This window comes from Phacochoerus africanus, chromosome 1 (genome assembly GCF_016906955.1).
Source record: "Phacochoerus africanus isolate WHEZ1 chromosome 1, ROS_Pafr_v1, whole genome shotgun sequence".
Classification (NCBI taxonomy): domain Eukaryota; kingdom Metazoa; phylum Chordata; class Mammalia; order Artiodactyla; family Suidae; genus Phacochoerus; species Phacochoerus africanus.
In genome coordinates, this window is record NC_062544.1 from 50,388,467 (window position 1) to 50,415,900 (window position 27,434).

General features: G+C 34.1%; 1 protein-coding gene across 1 annotated transcript in view; it reads left to right on the plus strand.

The window, feature by feature from the left end:
- Window positions 1–23,430: 23,430 nt before the first annotated feature.
- HCN1 (hyperpolarization activated cyclic nucleotide gated potassium channel 1) overlaps window positions 23,431–27,434 on the plus strand; it is a 175,842-nt gene continuing 171,838 nt past the window's right edge. The window contains exons 1-2 of the mRNA XM_047799355.1: window positions 23,431–23,508; window positions 26,085–26,246. Coding sequence (XP_047655311.1) covers window positions 23,431–23,508; window positions 26,085–26,246 — 240 coding nt within the window. The remainder of the gene's footprint in view (window positions 23,509–26,084; window positions 26,247–27,434) is intronic.

The following is a 27,434-nucleotide window of genomic DNA, read 5'->3' on the forward strand; positions in this document are numbered from 1 at the left end:
TTTCTTTTTCTTACTCTTTTAATTGAAATATAGTTGATTTACAATATGGTGCTAGTTTCAAGTGTACAGCAAACTGATTATTTTCCATTATAGATTATTACAAGATATCGAATATAGTTCCCTGTGCTATACAGTAGGTCATTGTTGAACTATTTTGTATAGTAGTTTGTATCTATTAATCTCATACTCCTAATTTATTCTTCACCCATCTCTTTTCCCTTTGGTAACCATAAGTTTGTTTTCTATGTCTTTGAGTCTGATTCTGTTTTGTATATTGATTCATTTATTTATGTTTAAACTAGATCAAGTATCTAAAACTGTCTCAGCATGTAGGTAGAGCTAATAGCTTCTATAAAACTGTGCCTTAAAGCTTATATATGGGTGTGTCTGTATATATATACATCAATAATATATCAACAATAATATCAATATTGATATCAACATTATATACTAATAATATTCAAAATTTAGTTTGCATGAAAACATAATGGGGGTTTGTATAAAATATGGCTTCAGGGATTCTGGACCTCTTTGGACGTCCCTGAGCCATCTTAGAGTTACTAATGGTCTCTAGCTGTGTGGCTATGGAAAGTCTTCTTTTAGAATTTTTTCAACGGTAATATGTTCAGAATTTCTATTGGAATTTAAGGGTGGAAATCTTTTTAAAGGGGTGCAAGACATTCAGAGTGCTGGCACCTGTAGAGGCAAAACCTTTTATATAAAATTGATACATGCATCTGGTCTACATCTGAGAATTGGGCACAGTTTATGAATGGGGGATATTAAGCCCTTTTTCTTGCTGTTTGGTGTTGCCACTTTTGTAAACATGCTTACCTTCTAATTCCAGACATTGAAGCATGTGAAAGGTCAGAGGGTCTCTGAAATACTTCAAACTCAGCCTTTGTCCTCTTTTTTCATCTTTGCCATGTTCTTGATACTAGTGAGGTCAGAGTTTAATTTTTCAGATGAATGTTAGCAAAACAAGGAGCAGATGGGCCAATTGAAGGGAGAACGAAAATAATAACAAGCCTAACCAGATCACTTATTGAGTGCCTTTCAAATGCTTATCTTCAGTGTTTGTTTTGAGGATTTCAATTAACCCTCAGTTACAATCCTTAAAAATAGATATTTTATAAATGAGGAAACAGAGACTCCGAGAGTACACTATACAAAATTACAGTTGGTAACAGAAAAAAATAGATTCATATTTGGATGGATGAATGAACTTCAAAGCCATGTTCCTTTGACTCTGCCATACTGATTCTTTTTTGGGAAAAGGAGGAAGACAAAAACCCCAAAATCTGATAACCCCTATCTCCCTACCTTAACAAGATTGTGTCCATCCCCTGATGAACTGGCGTAATGGAAAAGAAGGAGATTGCAAAAGGAAAATGGAATAGGTTTCTATGGCAGGAAGAAAGATAGGAAAGCCTGTCTGTCACAAACATGTCTCCCCAAGAGAGGCCTTATGTCAGTCTTTACTCCAGATCCTTCCTCACTCTCCCAGATTATTTCCTTTTTTCCTCAGCTCCTACATCAGGGTTCATGTTCCTTCTTATCCATCCATCCTCCAGGCATCACCACAATCTTCAGTCATGTCTGAAATCAATCCTTATTCCTCTCCAAACACTATTGCTCTCTCACTAACCTCTGTCAGGTTTTATTCTACCTTGTTTCATCCAGTGCTTTCCCACTTTCCACCTGACTGAAATATGAGATAATACAAATAAATGGTATGTGCCTAACCAGATCAATATTTAGCTTTAAAACTTTATCAGAAGAATCATTAAAATGCAAGTTGCTTAAATCCCTCCTTGTTCTGGCATGAAAAGAAGGTGATGTATATATCCTTGTTGGTGTCATGATAGTTGCCTGCAGCCATCCGTGCAAATGTCTATCATGACATGGTATCAGCTACATTGTTCTTCTGTTGGTCTCCTAATGGAACAGGTCAACACTGAGCTTGTTTTGCTGCTCTGTTGACATAATTTCTGTTATCTTCATCTTTTTCTTTTTTTAATCTGAGCTGTCAGACCCTAGTAAGGCAGTGTAGTATGGTTACTCAACTTTTTTCTCTGCCATTAATAAATTTGTGGGTATTATTTAGACTCTAAGCCTTTATCTTCGAATATTGTAATATTAAAAGCCACAGACTGGAGTTTCTGAATATGTAGAAAGATAATCATCAGAACTCACCTAACAGTGTTTGACATTACAAGAACTTTCCCCTCATCAACTTTGTAATTTTCTTAGGTTTTGTCCAAAGGTGGCATTGAACACAATGTCCCTAATATTGCAGATCTCTCTTAATTACCTTCCTTTCTAAATTTCTTACAGTCTGCTGATTGTGTGGGGGAAAAAAAAATCAGGGGCAAGTTCCCTCAAGAATGAGTTAGGAAACATGTTGCTAATGACATTGAATAATGTCACACTCAAGTTTTAAAACTACTCTACTTCATACTTGGACTTTTACTATTGACCTTCTCAGGGAATTTTATGTCTATTACAGACACTGTCTAAGAGTTTCGTTATGATCTCTGTTCCTTCTTCTCATTTGAGACTCTCAGTCCCAGAACAAGCCACCAGTTCTGACAAGCCATCTCTCTCTCTCTGAAGACTGGCATGTAAATGCTGTCTCTCCCAGCTGTCGCTTGCATCCCCCAACTTGTCAGAGTTTTCAGTGGATGTTAAGCTCTAGCCGCTTTACACAATTCATTACTTAACAAGTATGTATTAAGAGCTAGAGTTATACCAAGTGATTAAAATTTAGAGAAATGTACAAGATGTTTATTTAAAAAGTTGCAATACAGGAGTTCCTGTCATGGCTCAGTGGTTAATGAATCCAACTAGGAACCATGAGGTTGCAGGTTTGATCCCTGGCCTTGCTCAGTGGGTTAAGGATCCTGCGTTGCTGTGAGCTGTGGTGTAGGTCGCAGACGTGGCTTGGATCCCGCGTTGCTGTGCCTCTGGCGTAGGCTGGTGGCTACAGCTCTGATGAGACCCCTAGCCTGGGAACCTCCATATGCCGCAGGAGCGGCCCTAGAAATGGCAAAAAAAAAAAAAAAAAAAAAAGTTGCAATACAACCAGCATATGAAAACTACAGAATAAAAGTTCAAGAGTTCAAGAGGGAAGCCGCCAATGACTTTTGCATTACAGTTGGCTCTAGGGAAGAGGTTGCAAGACCTAGAAGAATGGGGAGGCTTTTAATAAGTAAGGTTCCAGGCTGTGGATTTTCACCAAGAACCTCCTGTGAAAAGGTATAAACTGTGGGAAGGTGTTGATATGTGGGAAGGTGTGATTTTTGTGAGAATACAAATAACTCAATTAGTCATAAGCAAAGAGGACATCTGAGTGTTTATTTTGGCATTTTAGGAGTCTGGACATGAATACCTTACTTGATAGGTTGGACGATTTACTTACTCCAGGGGAGAATGCTTAAGTCATGGAACCCAGAAGATCAGTTGGCCAGAGATGTATTTCACGAAGTTTAATCTGTAACTGATTCTGTCATTGAGTCCAAGAATATTGAGGTGAAATGTGAACTGACCAGTTAAAAATATCAGATATATATTTTTATAATATATATAAAGGAGGAATATATAAAGGAGGAAGAAAACTTTTGCTTTTTATTTTAAATTTTTCTGTATTGGTTGAACTTCTGTAAAGATAATGTGTTTGTGTATTATTTGTAAATTCCAAAGTTGAGCAGAGACTAAAAGAAAAACAAAACAAAGAAATTTCATACTGATCTCAGTAATTTCTCAATCCAATACTGGCTTAAGAGATTTCATAGAATTAAGTTAAAAATATAATTTGTATTTGAATAACTTTAATTTTAAAAAGTCATGAATGGAGATTAGAAGATGGAATAAATCATGAGGTTGGCTTAGCAAATCAAAGGTAACCATAAAAACTCTGTTCGTCACATAGCTAACTTCTAAAATTTATTTGAAAGAGTTTACATGGTTCTTTTCATTTACTCTCAGAAATGGTGATTAAAAATTTGTAGATATATATGTAATTCATCTTCTACCAAAGCTACTCCTGTCATGGAATATGATATTTTGTGTACCACTCATCATTTTAAAAAATTTTTCCTACTCTTCTTTCTTTTTTTTTTTTTTTGTCTTTTTGTTGTTGTTGCTATTTCTTGGGCCGCTCCCAGGGCATATGGAGGTTCCCAGGCTAGGGGTCGAATCGGAGCTGTAGCCACCGGCCTATGCCAGAGCCACAGCAACGCGGGATCCGAGCTGCGTCTGCAACCTACACCACAGCTCATGGCAACGCCGGATCGTTAACCCACTGAGCAAGGGCAGGGACCGAACCCGCAACCTCATGTTTCCTAGTTGGATTCGTTAACCACTGCGCCACGACGCCACGACGGGAACTCCTACTCTTCTTTCTATTTCTCCTAATCTTCCAAATTAGTTCATTGTTAAGTTTGCCTTACATTGTAAACTACTTCAATTTTTTTTCTTTTTTTGTTTAAAAGCAGTCATAAATAAAAAGATAACATATATATTCTCAAACTTTAATGTCAAGAAAGATGCTTGTTAACACCCAGGATAGAGTCCTAGAGATTCCAATAAAATTTTCTGTGAGTCATACCTGTGTTCACTTAAACAGCATCCCTGATGATTCTAATGCAAGTGGTCTGTGGACCACACTTTTAAAAGCCTGGTTTAAAGTATCTTTCCTACAGCAAACCTAAGAGCCGCTTTAATTGTAAGTCCATAAGGCAGGAACATGTTCTGTGTTGAACAAGACTTTTCACACATTCAATCCACACATTTATTCACTCTGAGAATCTTAGTTGGATTTTGTTTGTTTAATTTAAACTCAACCCATTAGTGAACTATCATTCTAGTGTCAGGTAGTAGGAATTAAAGGAATGAAATTATTTGGAGGTTAAAATAGATTTTTATCAAACTTTTCCACAGGATGAGATCATTGGTCTTTAGTGTCTATTGGAATAGGCATTTTATAGTTTGAACAAGGAACCTTGATATATAGCATTCCAAAAGATTTTTAAAGTTATTTTTGACAAATAATTAGGCTAAGAATTTGTGGGTTATGGTGGTGAGGTATCTGGCAGCATGGAGTGGAGGAAGGAGTGAGGGAAAGGGATAGGAAACCATAAATCTCCTCAATGAAGAACTAAATGGAGGCTGGGAGATTAAGTGATTTACCACCTCTCGCTCAGGAAGTGGCAGAATCATGAATCAAATGTTTAATTTCACAGAATCCAAAAATCTATAAAATATGAAGTTTTCCTCTGAAGCACACACTATTTCAGACCATACGCTGAAAATGTATAAACACATTCAGAATAGTTCAAATAAATCCATGAATGCTTGATCTCAGTGGAACAATAAGGGAAAATTTAAGTGCAGTGTACTATCCCAGGGATGTGCTGTATCACAGTAGAGTCACTTTTTTGCCCACATTCATACATTCATACACATTCATACATACGTCCGTTATGTATAAACACTTGTTTTACATTTAACAGAAGAAATTTCTATAAGCTCCATCAAACATTGAACTTTTGGGATTTTATATCAACTTCTACATTCACCTTCTACAAATAAATATTTTCATGGATGATGGACTGTATCCCCTTTCATGTTATTACCTTTATCAGGGAATGTTGTTCAGCAGTTTCATTTAGCATAATAGTCTTTACTCCATGTGGTCAGGACAGCATTTTTCCCCTGAAGAAAGCAACTTGGGAGACGCTTGACCAAGCCAATATGGGAAGATGGTGATCAAATACTTGACCATTTTCCCATGATAATTCATTTTGCTTTTAAGAAAGATTTTAGAATGCCTTAAGTTTTATTCACATTGAACCTACCAGTTGTCTGTTTTGTATTTTAGATGATATTCTAGCATATCTGGAAGGTCAGAGTTAAATTGTCTAAAGATAATTGTTGCTGTGTTGTTGTAGCTTACTTTCATACTTTGTCACACAGTCTACTCTAAATAATTTTTTGAATGTATGAAATTATTCATAATTTAAATAACCAGCAAACTAAAGCTATACTGCTATATTACCTGGGGGGGAATGTATTTCTTGTTAGATTCTCATTTTGATAATCTTATCTTCATTTCAGCTTCCTGAGCAATACAGTAGAGCAGTGAGTTTTAGTTTAAAAATTCACTTTATTGAACCGATGCTATTTAAATTCTAAAATTTTTTCTAAAAAGACAGAGGTAGAAAAATTTTTAAAGCTTTATTTTCTAATTATAAAATACAATAAAACACAGGAAATTAAAATGATTTTATATTCTACAAACATAGAAAAATGTGATAAAGAACATAAATATTACTATCAATCTAATTATGATTATCATGCTCCTTTTTCACATTTTCCAGTCCTTTTTTCTAGAAATTCTTTTACATTTTACAGTATCTTGTTACTCTTCAGGGATATGTCTTAGGTTATCTTTTCCCATTCTATGTCTCATTCATTCTCACAGTTTTAGTTGCAGGTGGGAAGTTGGAAGTTTGGCTTCTTCGAATGTGTCCTGTGTGGTCCCACAAGGGCCAGGCTTTGAAGGGCCCTGTGTTCGACTTAATGCTCCGTTGCCACCATCTTGAAATTCTTACTGCTGTTTCATCAAGGGGGCTTGTATTTTTATTTTTCACTGCATCCCACAAAGTACATCATTGGTGTTGGTTGTTTGAGATGATAGTAAAATCCAGCCTCTTCCATTTTCAGAGCCAAGAGCCTTGTTATAGTTTCCCTCAGCCAAAGAGGAAGAATGCCATTTTCTTTGCACAAAGGTGTCTGCAGCTTCCACATCTCTGTCTGAGAGTCTGAGACCTTATTGAGGAGTGACTTGGTCTAATTATCTGTCCAGAAATATTAATTTTTCCCTTAAATTATGAAATTATGAATTATAGGCTACCAGTAATCCTGACTATAGATATTCCAGAGCTTTCTAAGTTTTTACCTCTTGCTGAATCCCTTTTCTGAGTGTCATATGCACATTTCCACTGCCTTGGCTATTTCCAGTGGGGTAAGCTACAGGCAATTTAATCTCAGACTGCACAAAACTGAAACTCCATCATTGTTCCTCTGAAAACTGCTTTATAATTTCTATATTGGCTGTTGGACACTCACCTACACACCCTCAGTAGAAACGTGGGAGGCACTTTGTCTTTTTCCTCCTTTTTCTCTGTAGCCATCTAGATCATCAAGAACAGTCAGTTCTGCTCCTTAAACTGCTTTTAATCCCTCTGCCCCTGCTTCATTATCTCAAGCTCGAGTTATCCCAACAAGATTTTGAAATCAGTTTCATTTTAGCTTGAAATCAGTTTTAGTTTGAAATCAGTTTTTGTTTCTCTTTTACAAACTATTCTCCAATGTAGTTCAAGGAGTGATGATTTTTTTTAAAAAAATTGTATCTGGTCATTTCATTTTCCCTTTAAAAACTCATAGGATAACATATCTTCTAAACAAGGCTTCCAAAGCCATTGAAGCTTTCAGTATCATCTTTCATTACGGCCTATTCTTTCTATCCCAATTACCTCTCCTTTTCATTACTCTGCATTTCAACACTTTATACTGAATTTCTTTAAAAGTTTCTGCCGTACTAAGGTCTTTCACTTCCAGCCTCTTTATCGGCTTATACTCTCTACTTAGCTCATTTCTCCCTCAGATTTTCCTTGGTGCCCATTCCCACCACCATTTGGATTAGCTAACTTTTAGCTTTTTTTTTTAAATTTTTTAAAGTTTTATTGAAGTGTAGTTGATTTACAATGTTATGGAGTTCCTGTTGTGGTGCAGTGGGTTAAGAATGTCACTACAGTGGCTTGGGTTGCTGTGGAGGCATGGATTTGATCCCAGGCCTGGCACAATGCATTAAGAGATCTGGCATTAAAGGATCTGGCATTGCTGCAGCAGTGCTGTAGATCACACCTGGGGCCTGGATTCAATCCCTGGCCCAGGAACTTCCATATGCCATGGGTGCAGCCATTAAAAAAAAAAAATACAAAACTGTGATGATTTCTGCTGTACAACAAAGTGATACCATTGTGCATATACACATATCCATCCTTTTTCAGACTCCGCTTTTAGACATCAGTCAGGTTCTTGTTTTCCTCCCCAATATCAACATACACATACTCCACCAACCTTACTTCTTGACTTTATTTTCTAGGAAAATTCTTCTACTTACTCTGTAGCGACATTGGTAGCCTACCAATTTTTTAATATGCCACATATGCAACTTTATTAAGTGGCTTTACACTTACTAGCTGACTTCTCTCCCCATGACCCTTTACTTCCATGTTTGACTTACTCTTCCATCTCATTCAAGCCTTTGCTCATGAGGCCTGCCTACCCTGACTATCTCATTTTATAATGGAGGTGCCCAAACTTGGCCCCATGTAACCAAGCCATTTGCATTTATTGACCCCCCGACATGGCTCTTTCTTTCCATTTTTGTTTACCATAAAACTTATAATCTTCTTTCCAATATTCTATATGACTTAAGCATATTTTTTGTTTATTCTGTATTGTCTGTGTATACCCTCCCCCACCATAAGAGTGAAAACTTCATGAGAGTGGACATCTTTGTCTGTTTTGTTCACTGATGTATCCTGAGAGCCACAGATAAATATTTTAAAGACAGTTCTGGGTATTTTCACAGAGCTTACCCTTACATTTAAGTTATTATTTCAAAGTATATGTAATATTTTGAAATATTGATGCATTGTTGTCAATTTTTTGCATAAATGTTACACCGATTTATATTCCAATCAATAGTTAATGAATCCATTTTTCTAAGTCTTCAATAGAAAGGCATATTCTAGGAGTTCCCATCTTGGCACAGCAGAAATGAATCCGACTAGGAACCACGAGGTTGCGGGTTCGATCCCTGGCCTCACTCAGCAGGTTAAGGATCTGGCATTGTGAGCTGTGATGTAGTCACGGAGGCGGCTCAGATCTAGTGTTACTGTGGCTGTGGTGTATGTAGGCTGGCAGCTACAGCTCTGATTAGACCCCTAGCCTGGGAACCTCCATATGCAGTGGATGTGGCCCTAAAAAGACAAAAAAAAAGAAAAGAAAAAAATATTCCAAACTAAACTATATTATGAGTGAGAAATGACATATTTCAAAACAGTTTTATAATTTTTCATTATTCAGTGATTGAACATTACTTGTATTTTTAATCACTGAAATTTATTTTTTCTTTCATGAAACTGTTTTATAATCTTTGTATAATTTTCTATTTGGATGTTATCATTTTCCTTGTATCTTTTGCACATTAATTACATTATCCCTTTAACTTAAAATGTCTGACTAAAAATTTAGCGCTATTTTTCTAATAATTTGTTTTCTGCCCTTTTTTTGTTTATTGCCTATGCTGGGTTCATAAACACTTATTTTGAAGTTTATTGACCTCACTAGCAGAACTGAGGGCATTTTTTTTTCTCTTTGACCTTTACTTTCTATTGTTCTTTTGTATAAAACCTGCTTTTGTCTTAGAGAGAATTAGTCTAGGCTGTGCCTATTATTTCTCAAAGCACTTTTAGGTGCTTCCTTTTTTTCATATTTCCTCTGTAGACTAACTTCAGGTCACTATTCTGAGTGATTAGATTGCTTTTCTCAAGACTACTCCATGAACAACTTGCCTGCACCATAACCTTGAGCAATATCATAGTCTGTTTACATGCCTCTCTTTTCCAGATCATCTCAACAAAGTGATAAAACAGGTTTTCCATTTCTGAAAAGAACAGTTTGATTTGTTTTGAGAAATGATGATATAATACAAAGCATCATTGACACAGTGATGATTTATATGAGGTGGTAAGATTTTGAAATTAAGTTGAATGTCTTGTCATAGTGAATTTATAATGGCTCATTTGAGTGTGTTTTAGGGTGGTATAAATGTATCCTGGCAAGAGTATGGAGTGAAATCAGCTAGTTATATGATCTTGCAAATTGGTTTAAATTCTTATTATTTGTAATTAAACAAATATTTTCTCAGCTGTATGCAAAGCTAAAAATACATGTGAAGTACTAGAAATAAAACCATACTCCTTCTGCACATGAACATATGGTCTTATGAAGAGGACAGACAAATAAACAGTCGATTATGCCTCAGCACAATAAGTGCTAAAATAAAGTGTAAGGGTACTGTGGGAGCAAATAAGGATTCCCAATACAATCCCAGGGGGCACAAAGAAGATTATCTAGAGGAAGGAAAAGGCTGTGCTGAGGCCCAGTTTGTAAAGGACTTAGACGAAATTGTAGAGAAGATAAAAAAAGGGGCAAGAAATCCACAGGCAACCATGGCCACTTTAAAATGATAATATATTTTAAAGAAATTTAAAAAATTAGGTAGTGATGCAGATATGACTCATTGTGAGCACTATTGTTTTTATCTTTGAGCTTGTTCTAGATGCATAGATATGTCACTTGAAAACTACATTTCTATTTGTGAATATTACAGCTTAGCCCACTTTTCTCTTTTTATTGTTAATAAAGAAGTCTATTACAAAGAAAAAAGCTACTGTGTTTATTTTCCCAGCTTACATTTTTTTATATAAGTATAATGTTATTTTCTGTTGAATAAAGAAAAAAATGTATTGCTTAAAATATAATTAAGATTTCTCCACATTCTAATTTATAGATCTTGTCTTCTATCTTTAGGGAAATCTATATATAGTATAATATGATATATACATAAAATATATATATTATATATAATCTCCAAAAGTAAGAAAAAGGATGTGTTACAAACCACTTCTATTATTGTATTCTAGTTTCAGTAAAGATGATAGATTTAAGGACAAGTCCCTATGGTAAATTTAAATAGTTATAAATTAAGACAAAACTAAGAATAAAGAGCAGGAGATTATTTGTAAATTCAAAGTTTCATTATCTTTATCTAAAAGAATGTTGATTCTAGTTAGAATTACTAGAATCACTCTTTGAAGTAAATTCTTTGTATATATTTTATAATATCATTACAATTATGACACAATTTAAAACATGTTTGTTTTTTAATCTTTCATAGTGACAAGTAGAACATGAGTTTTGTATTGAAAATACATCATCCACTTGAATTGCAAAGATAAGCCTTTTCCCACTAATTTCAATTAATAGATTTTTAAACTATTTTTATAAATTTTGATGAACAGGAGTTCCCATCGTGGCGCAGTGGTTAACGAATCCGACTAGGAACCATGAGGTTGTGGGTTCGGTCCCTGCCCTTGCTCAGTGGGTTAACGATCCGGCGTTGCCGTGAGCTGTGGTGTAGGTTGCAGACGAGGCTCGGATCCTGCATTGCTGTGGCTCTGGCGTAGGCCGGCGGCTACAGCTCTGATTCAACCCCTAGCCTGGGAATCTCCATATGCCGCGGGAGCGGCCCAAGAAATAGCAACAACAACAAGAAGACAAAAAAAAAAAATTTTTTTGATGAACAGTTTTACAGTCATTAGGGTTTGTGCATTTTAATTTTGATACTTCAAAGAGTGAATAAAATTCTTTCTAAATCTAGGTTTCAGTTCACAAAATGTACATAAGTCAAAATGTGTCAATATGACTTTCCCTTGTACACTTTACTGCCTGACTGGAAAAGATACATATCATTGTAAAAGCATCTTCAGAGATTTAACTGGTACTCTAGGAGACAAGTCTATTTGACCATAAAATTCAAAAAAAAATTATATACTTAAAAAGACATACAGTCCACATTAATACATACTGTTCACTTAGTGCTGCATTTTCTACATACCACTTAATAGTAGTTTCACTGTGAATCTCATTGATGACATGATAGTGGAATCTTTCAAGAGGTATGATTATTTCTTCATATATTTAAATAACTTGTTTATTTAAATTTTCTAAATGAATATGGCCCTTCTGATTTGCATGTTAACAGAAAAACTAATACCTCTACATCCTAGTCATCTAGAGTTGCTAAAACAAAATACTGTAGACTGAGTAGCTTAAAGAATACATATATTTCTCACACTTCTTAGAGACTCAGAAGTCCGGGATCAAAATGCTGACAGATTTGGTGTCTGGTGAGGACTCTCCTCCTTGTTTCAAAATGGCAGCATTCTTACTGTATCTTCATAAGGCAAAGAGAGAGAGAGGTTGTGATCTCTTGATATAAAAGCAGTCATCTGGCCATAAGGACTCTACCCTTGGAGTTCCCTGGTGGCCTAGTGGTTAAGGATCCTGCATTGTCATGCTGTGACTTGGATCACTGGTGTGGCAAGGATTCCATCCCTCTCCCAGGAACTTCTGCATGCCGTGGATGCAGCTCCATTTCCAGGTGCTGTCACATGGAAAGTTAATGGTTCAAAATGAATTTTGGGAAGACAAACTCCATTCCATAGCATTTTCTTTGAAAGCATGGTTATCTATAAATCTGGTTGGTAAATAACAGACGTTCTAAAATCCTTAGAAGAGCTTTGTGGTATTGGGTGCATCTATAGAAATTTTGAGAATGTTTTTGTCTACCTTCAGGATAGAAATGTGGTCCTCTCAGCTGCTGCATTTCAAAAAATGATTTGTGAATATTTGAAATTTAATTTTAAAAGTTTTATGATTTTTCTCATTCCCTATATACAACCCAGAAATTAGGCCCTTGAATATACCCATTCCCTTTAGGAAATGCTTATTCTTTTTGAAGAGTATTAGGAAAGGGGGTTATAGAAATGTAGTTATAGAGGTAGATATATTAAAATTTTTCACCCTTGTTAGTCTTAAATAAAAATGTATGTTTTTCTTTCTAAATAAACTGAGCATAATACAAAAATATTCTCCTCTATACACTCTCATACTACATAAATATACCAGAGGATTGAAATAATGTGGAGTCCAAAATCGATGCTGGATTTAGCAGAAAACATGACAGTTATTTGTGAGTTCCAAAGCAGGGTAAAAGCCCAGATAATAATGATAGTAATCTTTTGGACTCCTCCATTTAGAATTTGTCAGAAATACTGAATTCTACTGAGTTTAACTCATGCCAACTCAATTGGAATACATCCAAATCTATAGTTTTTAGAATGAATTTTGGCTCAGTCTAGGTGTCTGTTACAGGATTAGCCCATTAGCTCAAATTGGTAATGGTCTTGAACTCCTTAAAAGACAGTGGGATTTATGTTGTTGGGTCCAATGTAAGAGGAAAGCAATATTTTTGATTAGTTCTAAACAGTCTAAAAAACTCAAAATAGTCTGCACCATCATAAAAAGAATGTTACCAATCTTGCAATATTTTAAAAAAATCTGTGAGCATTGCATGCATTCGAAACATAGAAACCAAGTTCTTATGTTTAATAGAAACTTTATAATTACAGAATATATGAAAATGACAAATGTAATTAAAGTGTTTTAAATACTTATTATATATAACTGAAGTTTAATCACTAGTTTATTTTACCCATTCCTTATGCAAACCACTATCACATTATTGATACTCAAACAACAAAGAAACATAGAGTTCAATTAATTTATACTGGAGGAAAATAAAAATATGATTGAAATAATTCAGATTTTTAAAACCATACAAATTATTTTTGAGTTGAGACCTGTATTGCAGTCATTGTGTGCTACTTGTTTTATATAAAATTGAAACTGAATTAATATTAACAGATGGTAAATTTCACTCATCCATTCTCCAATCATTCAATGTATTTACTGTAATTAACAGTGTGTCAATGACTTTGAGCTACTGAGAGAGTAAGATATGATCCTTCCCATCAAGTTTTTATTTTAAAGGAGAAAATGGCAAGAGAGAATCATAAAAGTGGTCAAATATGATAACCAGAAGTAAATGATGGTGAGGCTCAGAGAATGGGATGTTGATGAGGCTTGAAATGTACACAGTGGCCAGATCACGAAGGGTCCTATGTGCAACATGTAGTTGACCTTTAACTCAAATTTATTGGAACATTGTTGAAGGTTTTGAACCAGGAATGGTGTATTATATCTGTGTTTGAGAAAGAGAAAACCCTAATTGCAGGGTATAGGAGGGCAAATCTGGAGAGATGGGAATAATTTAGGAAGTTTTAAAATAACCCAAGTGAAAGATGAAGATTGTCTGAATTAAGGAGTTTGCCATTCAAGAACTTTTACAGACGGAGATTCAGAAAGTTGTCACTAATTAAATGTGGAAGAGGAGGGAACAGAGTAAGGCTGGCATTACCCTGATGGAAGGTTGCTCTGAAGCTTGGTAAGTATTAGTCCCTGCAGAGAATTCAACCTGGATGTGGTAGGTGAGAGGTATAGCTTTGGACATCTTCAGAGTGACTAGTTGAGAGTTTTAAAATTAAGAGTGTTGTCTTCAGTATCGGTCAAGGTAATGGAGTTCGCTGACTATAAGTAATTATTGAAGATAAGGAAGTGGAAGTCCCTCAAGGAGAGTGTGTAGAGTGAAATGGAGTAATCTCAACTCCTAGAGAGAGCAGAGAATGTATAGCTTCAGGACATTAAATGTAATAGACCAGAGAACTGGGAGGAAGCAAGGGGCAATAAAGAACCCTGAATATCAGAAACAGAGAAAACAGAGTGTCAAGAAGGAGTAGATACCATTTGGTGAATGTCATTTGGAAATGGCTCAATGGATGGCAACAGATACGTGCCAATTTTATTGTGAATGTTTTCTGTTGACAGGAGATACCAGGTTCTAAAGTGTTTAAGAGTTGAATATAAAGGGAAAAAGTAAAGAATGAGTTAACATGTTTTCAGTATATTTGAGAAGAGAGTAGATATTATTAAAGTAGGTGGAATATAATATAGGTGCAATGTATAATTTTTTTAAATACATGTAGGAGAGATTTAAGCATGCTTAAATGTTGATGAGGAAAAATTCAGGGAAGAGTCTGAGAAGGAAGAGAGGGAATAATTAATGAAGAAAGGTCACTGAGCATGTAGTGAGACAAAAAAAAAAAAAAACAGAGAAAAAGAGACATGTCATGCTTCACAGCAAGAAGGAAAAAATGTAACCATGTTTGCAAATGGCAGTATCTTTTCAGTAAAATTGAAAGTTAAATATTTTCTTGGGAAGATGTGAGCAGGCAAGACATGGTAGACTTTGGGAGACAAGAGGGTTTGGGAATTAGATATGCACAGTCTAAGATCATGCTAATGTCACTAAACAGAATTGAAAACATAGTTGATGTTAAAACCATGAGCTAGCTGTGCAGTTGTGGGGTTCTCTCTAGCAGTATATATAGAAGTCCATATATAAGAGTGAGAATGTGAACAGTCAATATTGAAAAGGGTTATTACCATGAAACTGTAGAAGAGGAGAAGAAAATTGACAATTTTGATAAGATATTGGTTGAAATAATGGATTTTTTTTTGGTCAGACTGGGTAATGAAGAAAGTGATGATGGGCAGAACAGAGAGTGGAAGAAAACAGAATTTTTAAAGACTGTCTCCATTTTTTTTTTAAAGAGTTCATTGAGAGTAAGACAATGAAAAGTAAAGGCTAGATAGAAAGATGTCATCAGAAATAAAGGACAAGCTACAATAATGACCATGTTTACTTGGATGCTGATAATGTAACTGAGGTGTGACAAAGCATGGTAGATATTCTGGAATTAGTAGGTACCAAAATTACAAACAAAATTATCTATGTAAGTTTATTTCATTATGCATACGTGATAAGTATTCTCTTCAAATCAGAATTCCCATCCTTTTATCCACCAAACAAGAATTTGGAAAAGTATATAACAATCCAAATTTCCCTTTTAATAAAATATGGCACTTACTTCTAAACTGGGAACTTCTCCCCTCCCTCCTTCCTTCTCCCTTCCTAGTCTCACCCATTAACCTACTGACCTAAACAAATGCCCACCCCAAACAAAGGTATAAACTGAGACTAAGTGTAATTACTGCAACACGTGTTAATTATGATAACTCCGCAGTAGGTCTAATGAAAAATGAGTCCTTCTTGAAACAGGTAAGTGGTCTATAGAGAAAAAAAGTGTTATGTGAGTGTGTGGTGGAGGTGAGGCCATGAGCACTGAAGGATCCTGAGCCTAGCATTCTGTATAGAGCCAATATTTGATAGGTGGGTTTTGGTGATAAGAAAAATCAAGTTTATACAAATTTCCTTATTGCTTTTAAGGGTCCTTCCATATTTATCAGTTTATGTAATTCTTATGATAATTCTGATTCAATGCTTCAGGTGGTCTGCCAAGTATCATGACACACTATTGTCTGAGTTGATGAAGCATTATAATGCATACTTAGTTCTGGAAGGTGTCCAACTAGTGAATTTGAAATCATGCCAGTTTCCAATAGATCATATCTTACTCAAATGTTTCCTGAGTTGCTAGCCACTTTGCCAACTCTTATTTATTTTTGAAGTTTTAGTTTATCTTTTGGGAGGTTGCACTAATAATATCTCTTTCTCACTTACTAGGTTTCATCAAATGGCATAAGGTGTGGTTTATTCACTAAGATCTGTAGTTCTATTTTATTGGCTTTATACCAAAAATCATGTACTCAGAGTTTTCTTTCCAAGACATTTGCTAAGACAGTGAACCAGTACCACTTTTTCTTCCAGAGCATCGATGACACAAATCCACTCAAATAAATTAGTATTTTGAACTTGACTGGCTTATCTGGCCAGAATAGCTAGATGACATGCCAGTGCATGATGTAACTCTGATGGCCACTACTAAAAAGTTACGAAGAAGTATTACTTTTATCTTAACAGTTTTTTTCAGAAGCCAGCACTGCTTTCTCTTGTCTCCCTTACTGATTTCTGGCAAATGGTGGAATGTGCTGTTTGCATGACCTTTCTTGATTATTCATGATGAATGGAGCCTAAGGATGTTGAGAAAAATATTGTACAACTTATCTAAGTATAATGACCTCTATCGTGTTTTATTTTACCACATATTTATATTACCGTTGGGTTTCTTTAATTTTATTTTACTTGTTTTATCAACAAAGGTTTAGGGAAACTACTTAGTGTTTTACTTCAAGTTTCTCTTCTATTTGTAGTGTGTGTATGTGAGAGAGAGAGAGAGAGAGAGAGAGAAAGAGATATGGTACTTTCCTTGTGTGTTTCATTTTTTTTAATTGCACTTTTTTTTCTAAAGAAAAAAGCATTATGGAATTTTACACGTAGAACGTACTTCAGAGTTAATTTGCCCCATTTCCTTTCTTTTAGTGGAAAAGATAAGGCAAATTTTTAGAAACTGACCCATGCAGAATTGTAGTCTTCCGATTTGAAGCAATGAGTCATGTCCCTAGTAGACAAACTTTTAGGCCCTTACATGGCAAAAACCTTTTGGTTAGTAAGTGCCTTTTGATTTCATGTTAACTTTTTTATTTTGCAAAATAATTGCTGAAAGATTTGAAAAAATATATACTGTGTACAAAGCAATTTTTTTTTGGTCTTTTTGTCTTTTTTAGGGCCGCACCTGCCACATATGGAGGTTCCCAGGCTAGGGGTCTAATAGGAGCTATAGCCGTTGGCCTACACCACAGCCACAGCAATGCCAGATCTGAGCCGCATCTGCGTTCTACACCATAGCTCATGGCAATGCCGGATCCTTAACCCACTGAGCGAGGCCAGGGATCAAACCCGCCACCTCATGGTTCCTAGTCGGATTTGTTTCCGCTGCACCACAACGGGAACTCCTATACCAAGCAATTTAATGTTCATGCAAATATATGTGACACGTTTTAAAGATTTTTATCACACTACATGTTTAAATATTATAAGCCAAAAAATATTGGTTGAGATATCAAATATTTATCATCACTTGCGAATTTAACAAAATTCTTTAATGTGAGATCAAAAATACTGGAGTGGATTCTCTCATAGAATATATAGAAGAAGGAAAATATCACAATGTACAATATTACTCAGGGATGTATATAAAAATATATTAGTAAGAGACTACTAAAATATATTATGCATTTTATACATGTCTGGTAGATAATTTAATCGAATTTGATTAACTGAGGATTAATACAAAAATTCTAGATGATACATGAATAGAATGGAAATATATGTCATATTCTTACTTGGTAATTTCAAAGCAATTCAATAATTATTTATTGACTAATTCCACAGGATCCTGTCTATGGAAAAACAATTTACAGAATATATAAAATGAGTTTAAACATCTTCTGCTTTGTTTGCTTTTTATAACTCAGTTACCAGAGATTATACACTGAAGTGGTCTTCTCTCTGTTTTAAGGGTGTTCATTGTTTAAACAAATTTTAAAATACAAATTTCTGCATAAAGTCTTCAAAGTAAAATATCTGTCCTTACTAAAATTAGGTACATTTCTCTATTCCTTTGAGCGGTGTATTTTTGCTCTTCAAAAAGCATAAATCCATGTGATTGATTTTGTATGAAGATGAAATGAACTGCATAGTAATAAAACTGGAATACTTTTACTATGTATAGCTCAAAAGGCAGGAATAACTAAGTTTATACTTACTGGAGCATGTAACATATTACAAATTTGGTGAGACAGCAGTTATACAAAAAAGAGAGAGCAAACAAAAGATTGACATAAAACTATAAAGATAAAAATGAGACTATTATTAGTATTATGTTATTTCTAAAATGAAATATTCCCTAGTCCCCTCCAAAAACATACTGTTAGGGAAATATCATTTGATACTAATTCAGCGCTATGTAGAACTGATGGAATATTGCTATTAGTTTGATTTTTAACCCTCTTTCTCTACACATATACACAAGTATACATACACACATTTACATAACCACTCAGATAGTTTTCTTATTATTACTGTGTACTAGATAATAAAAAGATAATATTAAGATTTTTTCATTAAAAATTAACTTTAACTTTTGGATTTTCTGGACAAGATATGCAAAAAAATCAGAAAATTTATCACATTTCATTAAATCAATACCTTATTGCTAATTTCATGAAAGTAAATGCTGATTAGTAAAAAGTATGTAAGCATCAGAAAGCCTTCATACCATATTAGAATAACATTCAAAGATCATACAATATGTATTTGTTTTTATTTTCTTCATTAAATATTTCAGTAGTTGCACAAATTGTATATATTGTCTACATTTACAGCCATTTAAATTTGTAATAGAGGAATAGATCATTTAAATCATTTAATTTTAATTAATTTCATTTTTTATCATACTAATCCATCCAACTCTCTTCCTAATAGGGCCCTTTTCAGTATTCATTTGTAATTTGATTTTCTAAATGTGTAGGCTATTTCTTAAAGCAAATTAAGCACATGAGGGTTATGCTTGCTCTTTTGTTTTTTCTAGGGCACTCTCTAATATTTAGATTTTCTGTTATACTGCATAGTGCTCTTGTACTGCATAGTGCTCTTATAAAATTCTTAAGGAATTTTTTAAATGTGAAGATTTCATTATAGTCATTTTTAAAAATGTAACCTATCATAAGAATTTTCATTTCTGAACTATTCCCATTTTTCAGATGATACTGACATGAAATTCCAAGGAATATTAATGATCTTAGTAGAAATGCTTCATTGCAATTAGGTACTCATTAACACTGACCCATTTATGCAGATTCATTGTTAGATGAATAACCTCTATGGGAGAAAAACCATTTGCTGAGCAGCACTCTATACCACCAAACATTGTGCTTCCCAGTTTTCAAAGTTTGTACTTTTATCGCTCACACCGTCACTGTTTTCTGTCATTGTTTCCTACCAGAAAATCTTCAAAGAATCCCATATTATTTTACCATTTTTCCTATGTTTTCTTATTAACTCATGATCTTTGCTTTTTCTCAGTTACCAAGGCTAACAAACAATTTTTGCATTAAGAGATGCCTTTTGTAAATGTTTAGGTAGAAGGAATTAAAATCCTATGTAAAAATATGTATGATCAGAAATGCCTGATGTATTTAACAGCATCAAAGTAATGAAACAAATTCATACAGTCTAGATGATAGTCAAGGTCAAAGATAGTTAAGAATCATAATTCTTTACAACTAAAATAAGGGTAAAATGTATTTATTTTTGTTTTACATATGCATATAAGACAAATATAAACAGTTCATATTTGTTGAAGAACTCTGTAGACACAATCAAAATAATGCATGCCAAGTCAGCTGTCTATTTTTTAAGTCATGATTGGTAATAGTACATTCTGTCCCATAACTATACTTCTGTAAGTATGTAGTTGTAATGACTATGTAAGTGCTGTTTAGTTTATACTGCAGAGTCATGTGATAAGACATAGCCTTTTCCATAGTTCCAATGATATGATATCTGCCACTTCAAAAAGAATGCTCAAATAGATGCTTTTTTTTTTTCTTTTGGTCTTTTTAGAGCCACACCCATGGCATATGGAGTTTCCCAGGCTAGGGGTCCAATCAGAGCTGTAGCTGCCAGCCTAAGCCACAGCCACAGCAAATGCCAGATCCGAGACACGTCTGCGACCTACAACACAGCTCACGGCAACGCCAGATCCTTAGCCCACTGAGCAAGGCCAGGGATCGAACCCGCAACCTTATGGTTCCTAGTCAGATTCATTAACCACTGAGCCACAACGGGAACTCTGAGATGCATATTTTTTAAAGATTTGGGGAAATGTAGTCAGCCTTAAATATCTTCACAGTCCCCCAATGTGTGTGGGAGAGGAAGAGGGAAGAAAGCACAGAGTAGCTCTGACACATGTTTTTCAGGAAGTCAGATTTTGCACCAGGGGGTAATTTGCTCACGTAGCTGTGGAAAGAAAACCACTTTACCCACAAGAGCAGGCCAACTCTCTTTCTGTCTCAAAGTTCCAGTGAGGTGAGATGAGAGGCCCAGTTGGATGGCTGAAGATTATGAACTGGCCATTCTGAATGAGACCCCAGATAGAGTAGGGGATTGCTAAGATTAGTCCAATGACTATAATTATGCCAGTGTCCCAAGAGAGCTCTGTGAAGAATGCTCTTCTCTCTTATACCAGATAAAACCTGCACTTTACATAAGGCATAGTAGGATAATCTGGATCATTTTCAAGGTAAGAAAATCACAGAAAGTGCCATCATAAAATATTGATTTTACTATTGATTAGGACTACTGCATATTGAATTCTGGATATATGTTAGCTGTGAAACAGACTGAGTAGCTAACTTTGTTTTCTTGTGTTCTGGGTCAGCATGACATCTAAAAGATCAAGTTGTACAGTTACAAATATATAAATAGAAACCAAGGGATTTGACCTTATTTTAAACCTTAAAAATAAGAGTGTTCTATGTCAAGAGAGCCACTTCTGCCCATTTTATTTTCGTAATGTTACTTTGCTGAGTGTTCTAAAAGAACATTTGAAGGCTTCATCAATGTTGAGATCATAGAAACAACCTAGCCCATAAATGATTCCTATCTTGAAATCAAAGGTTAAGGACAGATCAATATATTCCATGACAAGTCTTAAATTACTCTTGACTTTTTTTTTTTTTTTTGATGAGGTAAAGCATAGTAGACCAAAAGGTTAAGGATAGGATAAGGTCCGCTGATTTCATAGATGGGTTCTTAGATAGAGATATCCCCTGAATCCAATTTATCAAGAAAAAAATGTGGAAGCATTTCGAAATCACTCTGCTAATTTATAGCTATCTGCTATACAGCACAGTTTGGGATTTGACCTTTTCAGAACAGAATGGATTATACATTGCTCCCGGGAAATACATTAAAAAAATTTATACCTCTGGTGAAAAATTCTGCAAATATTAGGGCAGGATTTGGGATTCTGAATCAAATTATCTTACTCAAAGCATTCATCAGCTATTCTGTTTAGAGTTACTAGAGTTGAACTTGGCAGAGTTCTACAACTATAATATTATAAAAAGAATTCAGTAAGTATTTATGACCAACTTCTCTCATTAAAGTCATATGAACAATGCAGTTTTCTGAGCTGGGCAGTTGTAAAGCACAGTGCCTTCCTTGATATTTTGTAGTCTGGTTTTGGTGAAAATAAAATTAAAGAGCTGCTTTAAAAACTTATTTTAATTACTTTTTTCTGTTGACTTTTATAAATACCACTTTAAACATATTGCTGGTGGTCAAAATGGTCTGTTTTTCTGCTACCCACACGCTGAGCACTAAAATAAGGTTTCAGGTCAGACTACTTGAAAGGTAGAAAATAATGAAGTTATATTTTTAATTTTCTGGTTTAAAACACGTAAACAAAAACTTTACACTCTTAAGGTCATAAAAGTTTACTTTTGATGTTTTTGTTAACCCCCTGAGACATTGTCATTAGCTCATTTGTCAACAATTTACTGCCATCCATAGTGCCTTTTTTTGTGTGAAGTCAGGTTTACATTGCAGTAACACTAAGATAATTGATTTAGGTAGTAATTTGTACTTTAGGATGCCTACCTCATAGAAGGAAAAAATATTAATTAATCAGTGATGTTGGATGCTTGACAGGAAGTTGAGTAGTCATACTGAAACTTATCTTACAAGCTGCTCTTGGACAATAAGAAGTTGTGGCCATTTTTAAAGGAGACCAGATGTTTCCTTCTTTGTGTAGCATGACTGTCTGCAGATGTATGTACTTCATAAGGAAATAGTTTTCTCATTCCAAATCTTTCCTGAACAAGATTTTAACAGAGCCATTAATAATCTACCATATGATTCAGCTGTCACACTTCTGGGTATTAATCCAAAGAATACTCAAACACTGACTTGAAAAGATATATGCACCTTTGTGTTGAAGCAGTATTATTTACAATAACTAAGACATGGAAACAACCTAAGTGCCTATCAGTGGATGAATGGATAAATATGTGATAGACAAATAAATGGAATACTACTCAGCTATAAAAAAGCTGGAGTCTTGTAATTTGCAACATCATGGACCTTGAGGGTATTTTGCTAAGTGAAATGATTCAGATAAGGCAAGACTAATACAGTATGATTTCACTCCTATGTGGAATATAAAAAATAAATAACCAAACAAAAACCTAAACAAAATGAACAAACCAAATCAAACAAAAACAAACAAATAGATCCAGAGAACAATGTAATGATTACCAGAGGGGAAAGGACACCAGGGGTGGGCAAAATTGGTAAAGGAGATCAACTCTATGGTGATGGATGGAAACTAAGTTTTTGGTGATAAGCATGCTGTGGTGTATACAGAAGTAGAAATATAATGTTGTGTACATAAAACTCATATTGTGTTACAAACCAATGTTACCTCAATAAAAAACAAATATATCAGCAACTGGTCACATGTGAAGCTTTTGCCTGCCAGGGTGTATTAATTATAAAAGCTCAATCAGATTGGGCCCAGGCACTACACACATTTAAGTAGGCATCAAAAATAGTGTTATATACATTATTATGTTCTGTTGTCAGGTAGATCAGGATTGAGCTACATGGATTTGACTGGTTATAATTGCCTCTGATTTTAGCCAGTGTCAAAATAGCCTGTACTTCTTTCAATGTTAGATTTTGGGATGACTCCAAAAAGTAAGATCGCTTTTGAACACATAATGCTAAAGGTCGAAAAGGAAGACTGCTTAGACATTCATTATGTGAGCTGTCTATTATATAGTAGAGTTAGTATATAAATCTAGCAATCCTATGATTACTAACATTGTGAAGTTAGGAATGGAAATAGGGTAGAAGTTGGCTTAATTCTAGGGATTATCCTGAATGGTAGTAGTTGAGTAATCACATGGAAGCAAAACAAAAAAAAATTGTGTTTCTAATATATTATGAAAGACCTTATGACCCCATTAACTTCTTTTATGAAAATAATGGTTCTATTTATCTGGAAAACAGTTTAGAAATAACAGGATTTTCTTAAAGGAGTTGGTGAATAATTATTAAAATGTGTTATTTTATTTCAGTAAATAATCCTTTAAGACCCCACTAAAAACTATTAAAATGGATAAACAATGAGGTCCTGCTATATAGCACAGGGAGCTATATCTAGTCTCTTGGGATATACCATGATGGCAAATAATATTAAAAAAGATAATATGTATATATAACTGGGTCTCTTGCTATACAACGGAAACTGGTACAATATAGTAAGCAAGTTATACTTTTTAATAATTTTTTTAAAAAGACCACATAAAAAATTCAAATTCCTGAAAAATAAAGTATAAAATGCATAAAAGTCAGTCATACTGAGAAGGGGCCCTTGTTCTCTGCAACATCCCAGACTTCACTCTATAGTCTGATAGTTGAATGATGGTTGCTACCCATTTATTTATAATTTATAGACATTGACAGTTTCAGATATTATTTACTTCTAATCATAAGGAGATTAGTTTCTTGTCTGATCCACAAGTTTATATTCTGTAATTTTACCCCATTTCTCAATTATGTAACACTTACTCAGAAGACATTTCAAACATTTTGTCAGGAAATACTTAGATATAAATGTATAATTCTATCTCTAAACAAAAAAAATAAATAAATCTGTGGTGATTTTCTTTTAGTATTTTAATAGTAGAAAGCTTTTTAATAGTATTTTACTGTATTATTTTTAATGAGAAGTTATTAAAATGTTGGTATAATTTTTATTTACAAATTCAGTGACCAAGAAATATCAGAGGGAATAAAAAGGGTCTTTTCTATGGGTTTTCCAAATACAAAACCAAATTTTAAAATGTTCACAAGGAAATAAAAATCTTAATGCTTTAAAATAAATTATTGCTTAGCTGTCTGATATCAAAATATGTGATCTGTTGACTTTAAAATCCATGATCCCAGTCTTACATGTGAAAAAATACAAAACAGTGTGTACATTCCTACAAAGAAGGATTTTTTTTTTTGCTCACTGTAATTACAATGTCCAAAAGGAAAATTGTTTAAAGAAAGAATTAATGGCTAATAGAAATATATCAAAAAGAAAAACAATTAAAGACAGATTGGGTGATTTTATAAATGCAAAATCCCAGCTGTGCTGTATGTTACCTCTACATACTTCAGCATGCATTTCTTAAGAATTATAGAAGTTTCTTTACCAAATATAATTCTAGATTTGTGGGGTTTTTTCCCTATTTCTCAGATAATTTCTCAAAATGTGGTATGCTCCTTATTTCAAAAATAGACCATTCTTTTGGTGAATTATACAAAATGTGTTGTTTCTGTGTATTTATGTATATTTATTAATTTTATTTATTAACTCAATAGACTTTTAGCAATTAAAAAAAATTGTTATAGAATATATATCTGCCCCCAAGTGGGTTTTGTTGTTCTAGACTAGGTGAAATATTAGTAGAAACTAACTGTGTTAGCAGTGGAGCAGTGATATATGAGCTACCAAAGAAAGCTTTCTGGTTCTGAATGAGAAGTTACAGATATAGAGCTGTATGTAAGTTTCCACTTCTAAAATTCTGATGGAGAATGTTCATTTGTCATAATTTTTGTGCTTTCTGAGATTATCTCTCCTATCATAATGGATTGTGTGAAAATATAAATAAGGTTTCACAGAAAAAGGGAAATCTGTACCATACATATAATACAATAAAATGGCAAATTTTAATTTTTTCAAATATTGCAGAGTTTTTTTTTAAAACCATTCAGAGACCTTTCATCTCAGAGTCACTATTCATTTTCAGTCTACACAGTGAAAGAAGTACCTCTACCCATATAGCTATAAAGTTTACTGCAGTTAATTCTCAATCTTACTTTATGTTATGCAATCAAACCACTTTTGCTAATGGTTGTCAGTCCTTGGGTGATTTTTTTTTGGTTCTTCAACAAATCCACAATGGATGAAAAGCAGAGAAAAATGCGCCCATCGTTTGTCAAATGTATTAACTTGTTTTAAGTCACCTTTGCTAAAATGCTTGAAAGGACAATAAATGAAAACTACTGGCGAAAGCAGTATTCTTTCAGACAAGACCTATACATTTAATGTATTCATGGCATCTCTGTTCCCATGTGGAGAACCCACAGTTGGTTGTAATACTCAGAGTCATCAGGCCTCAGTGTAAGGATAACACTGTAATCTGTTCCTACTTGTAAAAGTTATTCCTGTGTTTTTATTAAATCAGTACTTGCACTGCATGATGTCAGTGCCACCTGACATTGGTGGTATTCTTGACTTTTAAAAACTTGATTATAAAAATTGATCTTATATTTTGGTCCGCAGATTTTCCATATGACTTACGATCTCGCTAGCGCTGTGGTGAGAATTTTTAACCTCATCGGCATGATGCTGCTCCTATGCCACTGGGATGGCTGTCTTCAATTTTTAGTGCCACTACTGCAGGACTTCCCACCAGATTGCTGGGTGTCTCTAAATGAGATGGTTGTAAGTAATTCATACTATTTTACACAGCATTTTCTACATTTGGCCAAAAAGTTCTAAATATTTATGTTAGAATGATCTAATTAGCCTACATAAATTGTAAGAGAAAACTTGATTTTGTTTCTATGGATATAAAATCAGATGTTATGAATTCCTCTTTCTGCAACAAAATTTTATTTACATAAAATGTTCTGGGGCAATGTGTATGTTACAGCATCTGTTTTCAGATAGCTTACATAGTATACATTGAGACATATGAACACATGCACATATAATCATCGTACAACGTTCTTTTAAAAATGTCTACTGCTCAGAAAACTTCTTTCTTTCAGCAGAGTTTTAGCATTTACTGTGTTCAAGACATGCAATTCTGGGTGTTGTTAAACATGAAGACACATGTATATCAGTATAATCACAAACAAGATTTGTATGACATGCAATCATAGTTCAGATAGCATGTCCTTCCAGTGAAAACATCGTGGAAAAGATAGCTTTTAAACTTTACCATTAAAAATTTGTAAATACAAATACATCTGTGAGGTAGAAATTTGATTTACATAGACAAGTGTGCTTGTATTCACTTTTAATGTTAAAAGCTTATGTTTGGATATATGTACTGAAACAAAGGATTTGAAACAATGATGAATATTTTAAATATATATATTCACAAATATTTGTTCTCTCTTTAAGTTCTTATTTTATTCTTGCATTATATTTTAATTACCTTACATTTAATAAAACATTAACTATGTGTTAGAATAGCCTTCTCTTATGTTTGACCTTTTATAGGAGGTAAATTTTATGAGACTTTAACAAAATTTTAACTGGTGTAAATTGAATAACCTCTTCTTTCCCAAACTGTTCTGTTATTAATTTCATAGCTTATTATTGTAGAAATGACATGGACATCTTAAGAACATTTTTTCCTCCTAGTAACTATAGCTCAGGCTTTATATTTTAAGGCAAGAGAGATTTACAGCGTATGTTAAGAATAATGTCTTTTTTTCTCTCTTCTTGCCTCTATATTTTCGACCCTTTGTTCTTTCCTCCTTCCCTTTCTCCATTTTTTTGTTCCTTTCACTCCTTTCTTGGAGACTTGATAGTTACGTGGATCTCTCCTTCACTTCATTCATATCTACTTAAATGTTGCTGACTCACAGAAACCTTCCCAGACTACCTTGATATTTTACC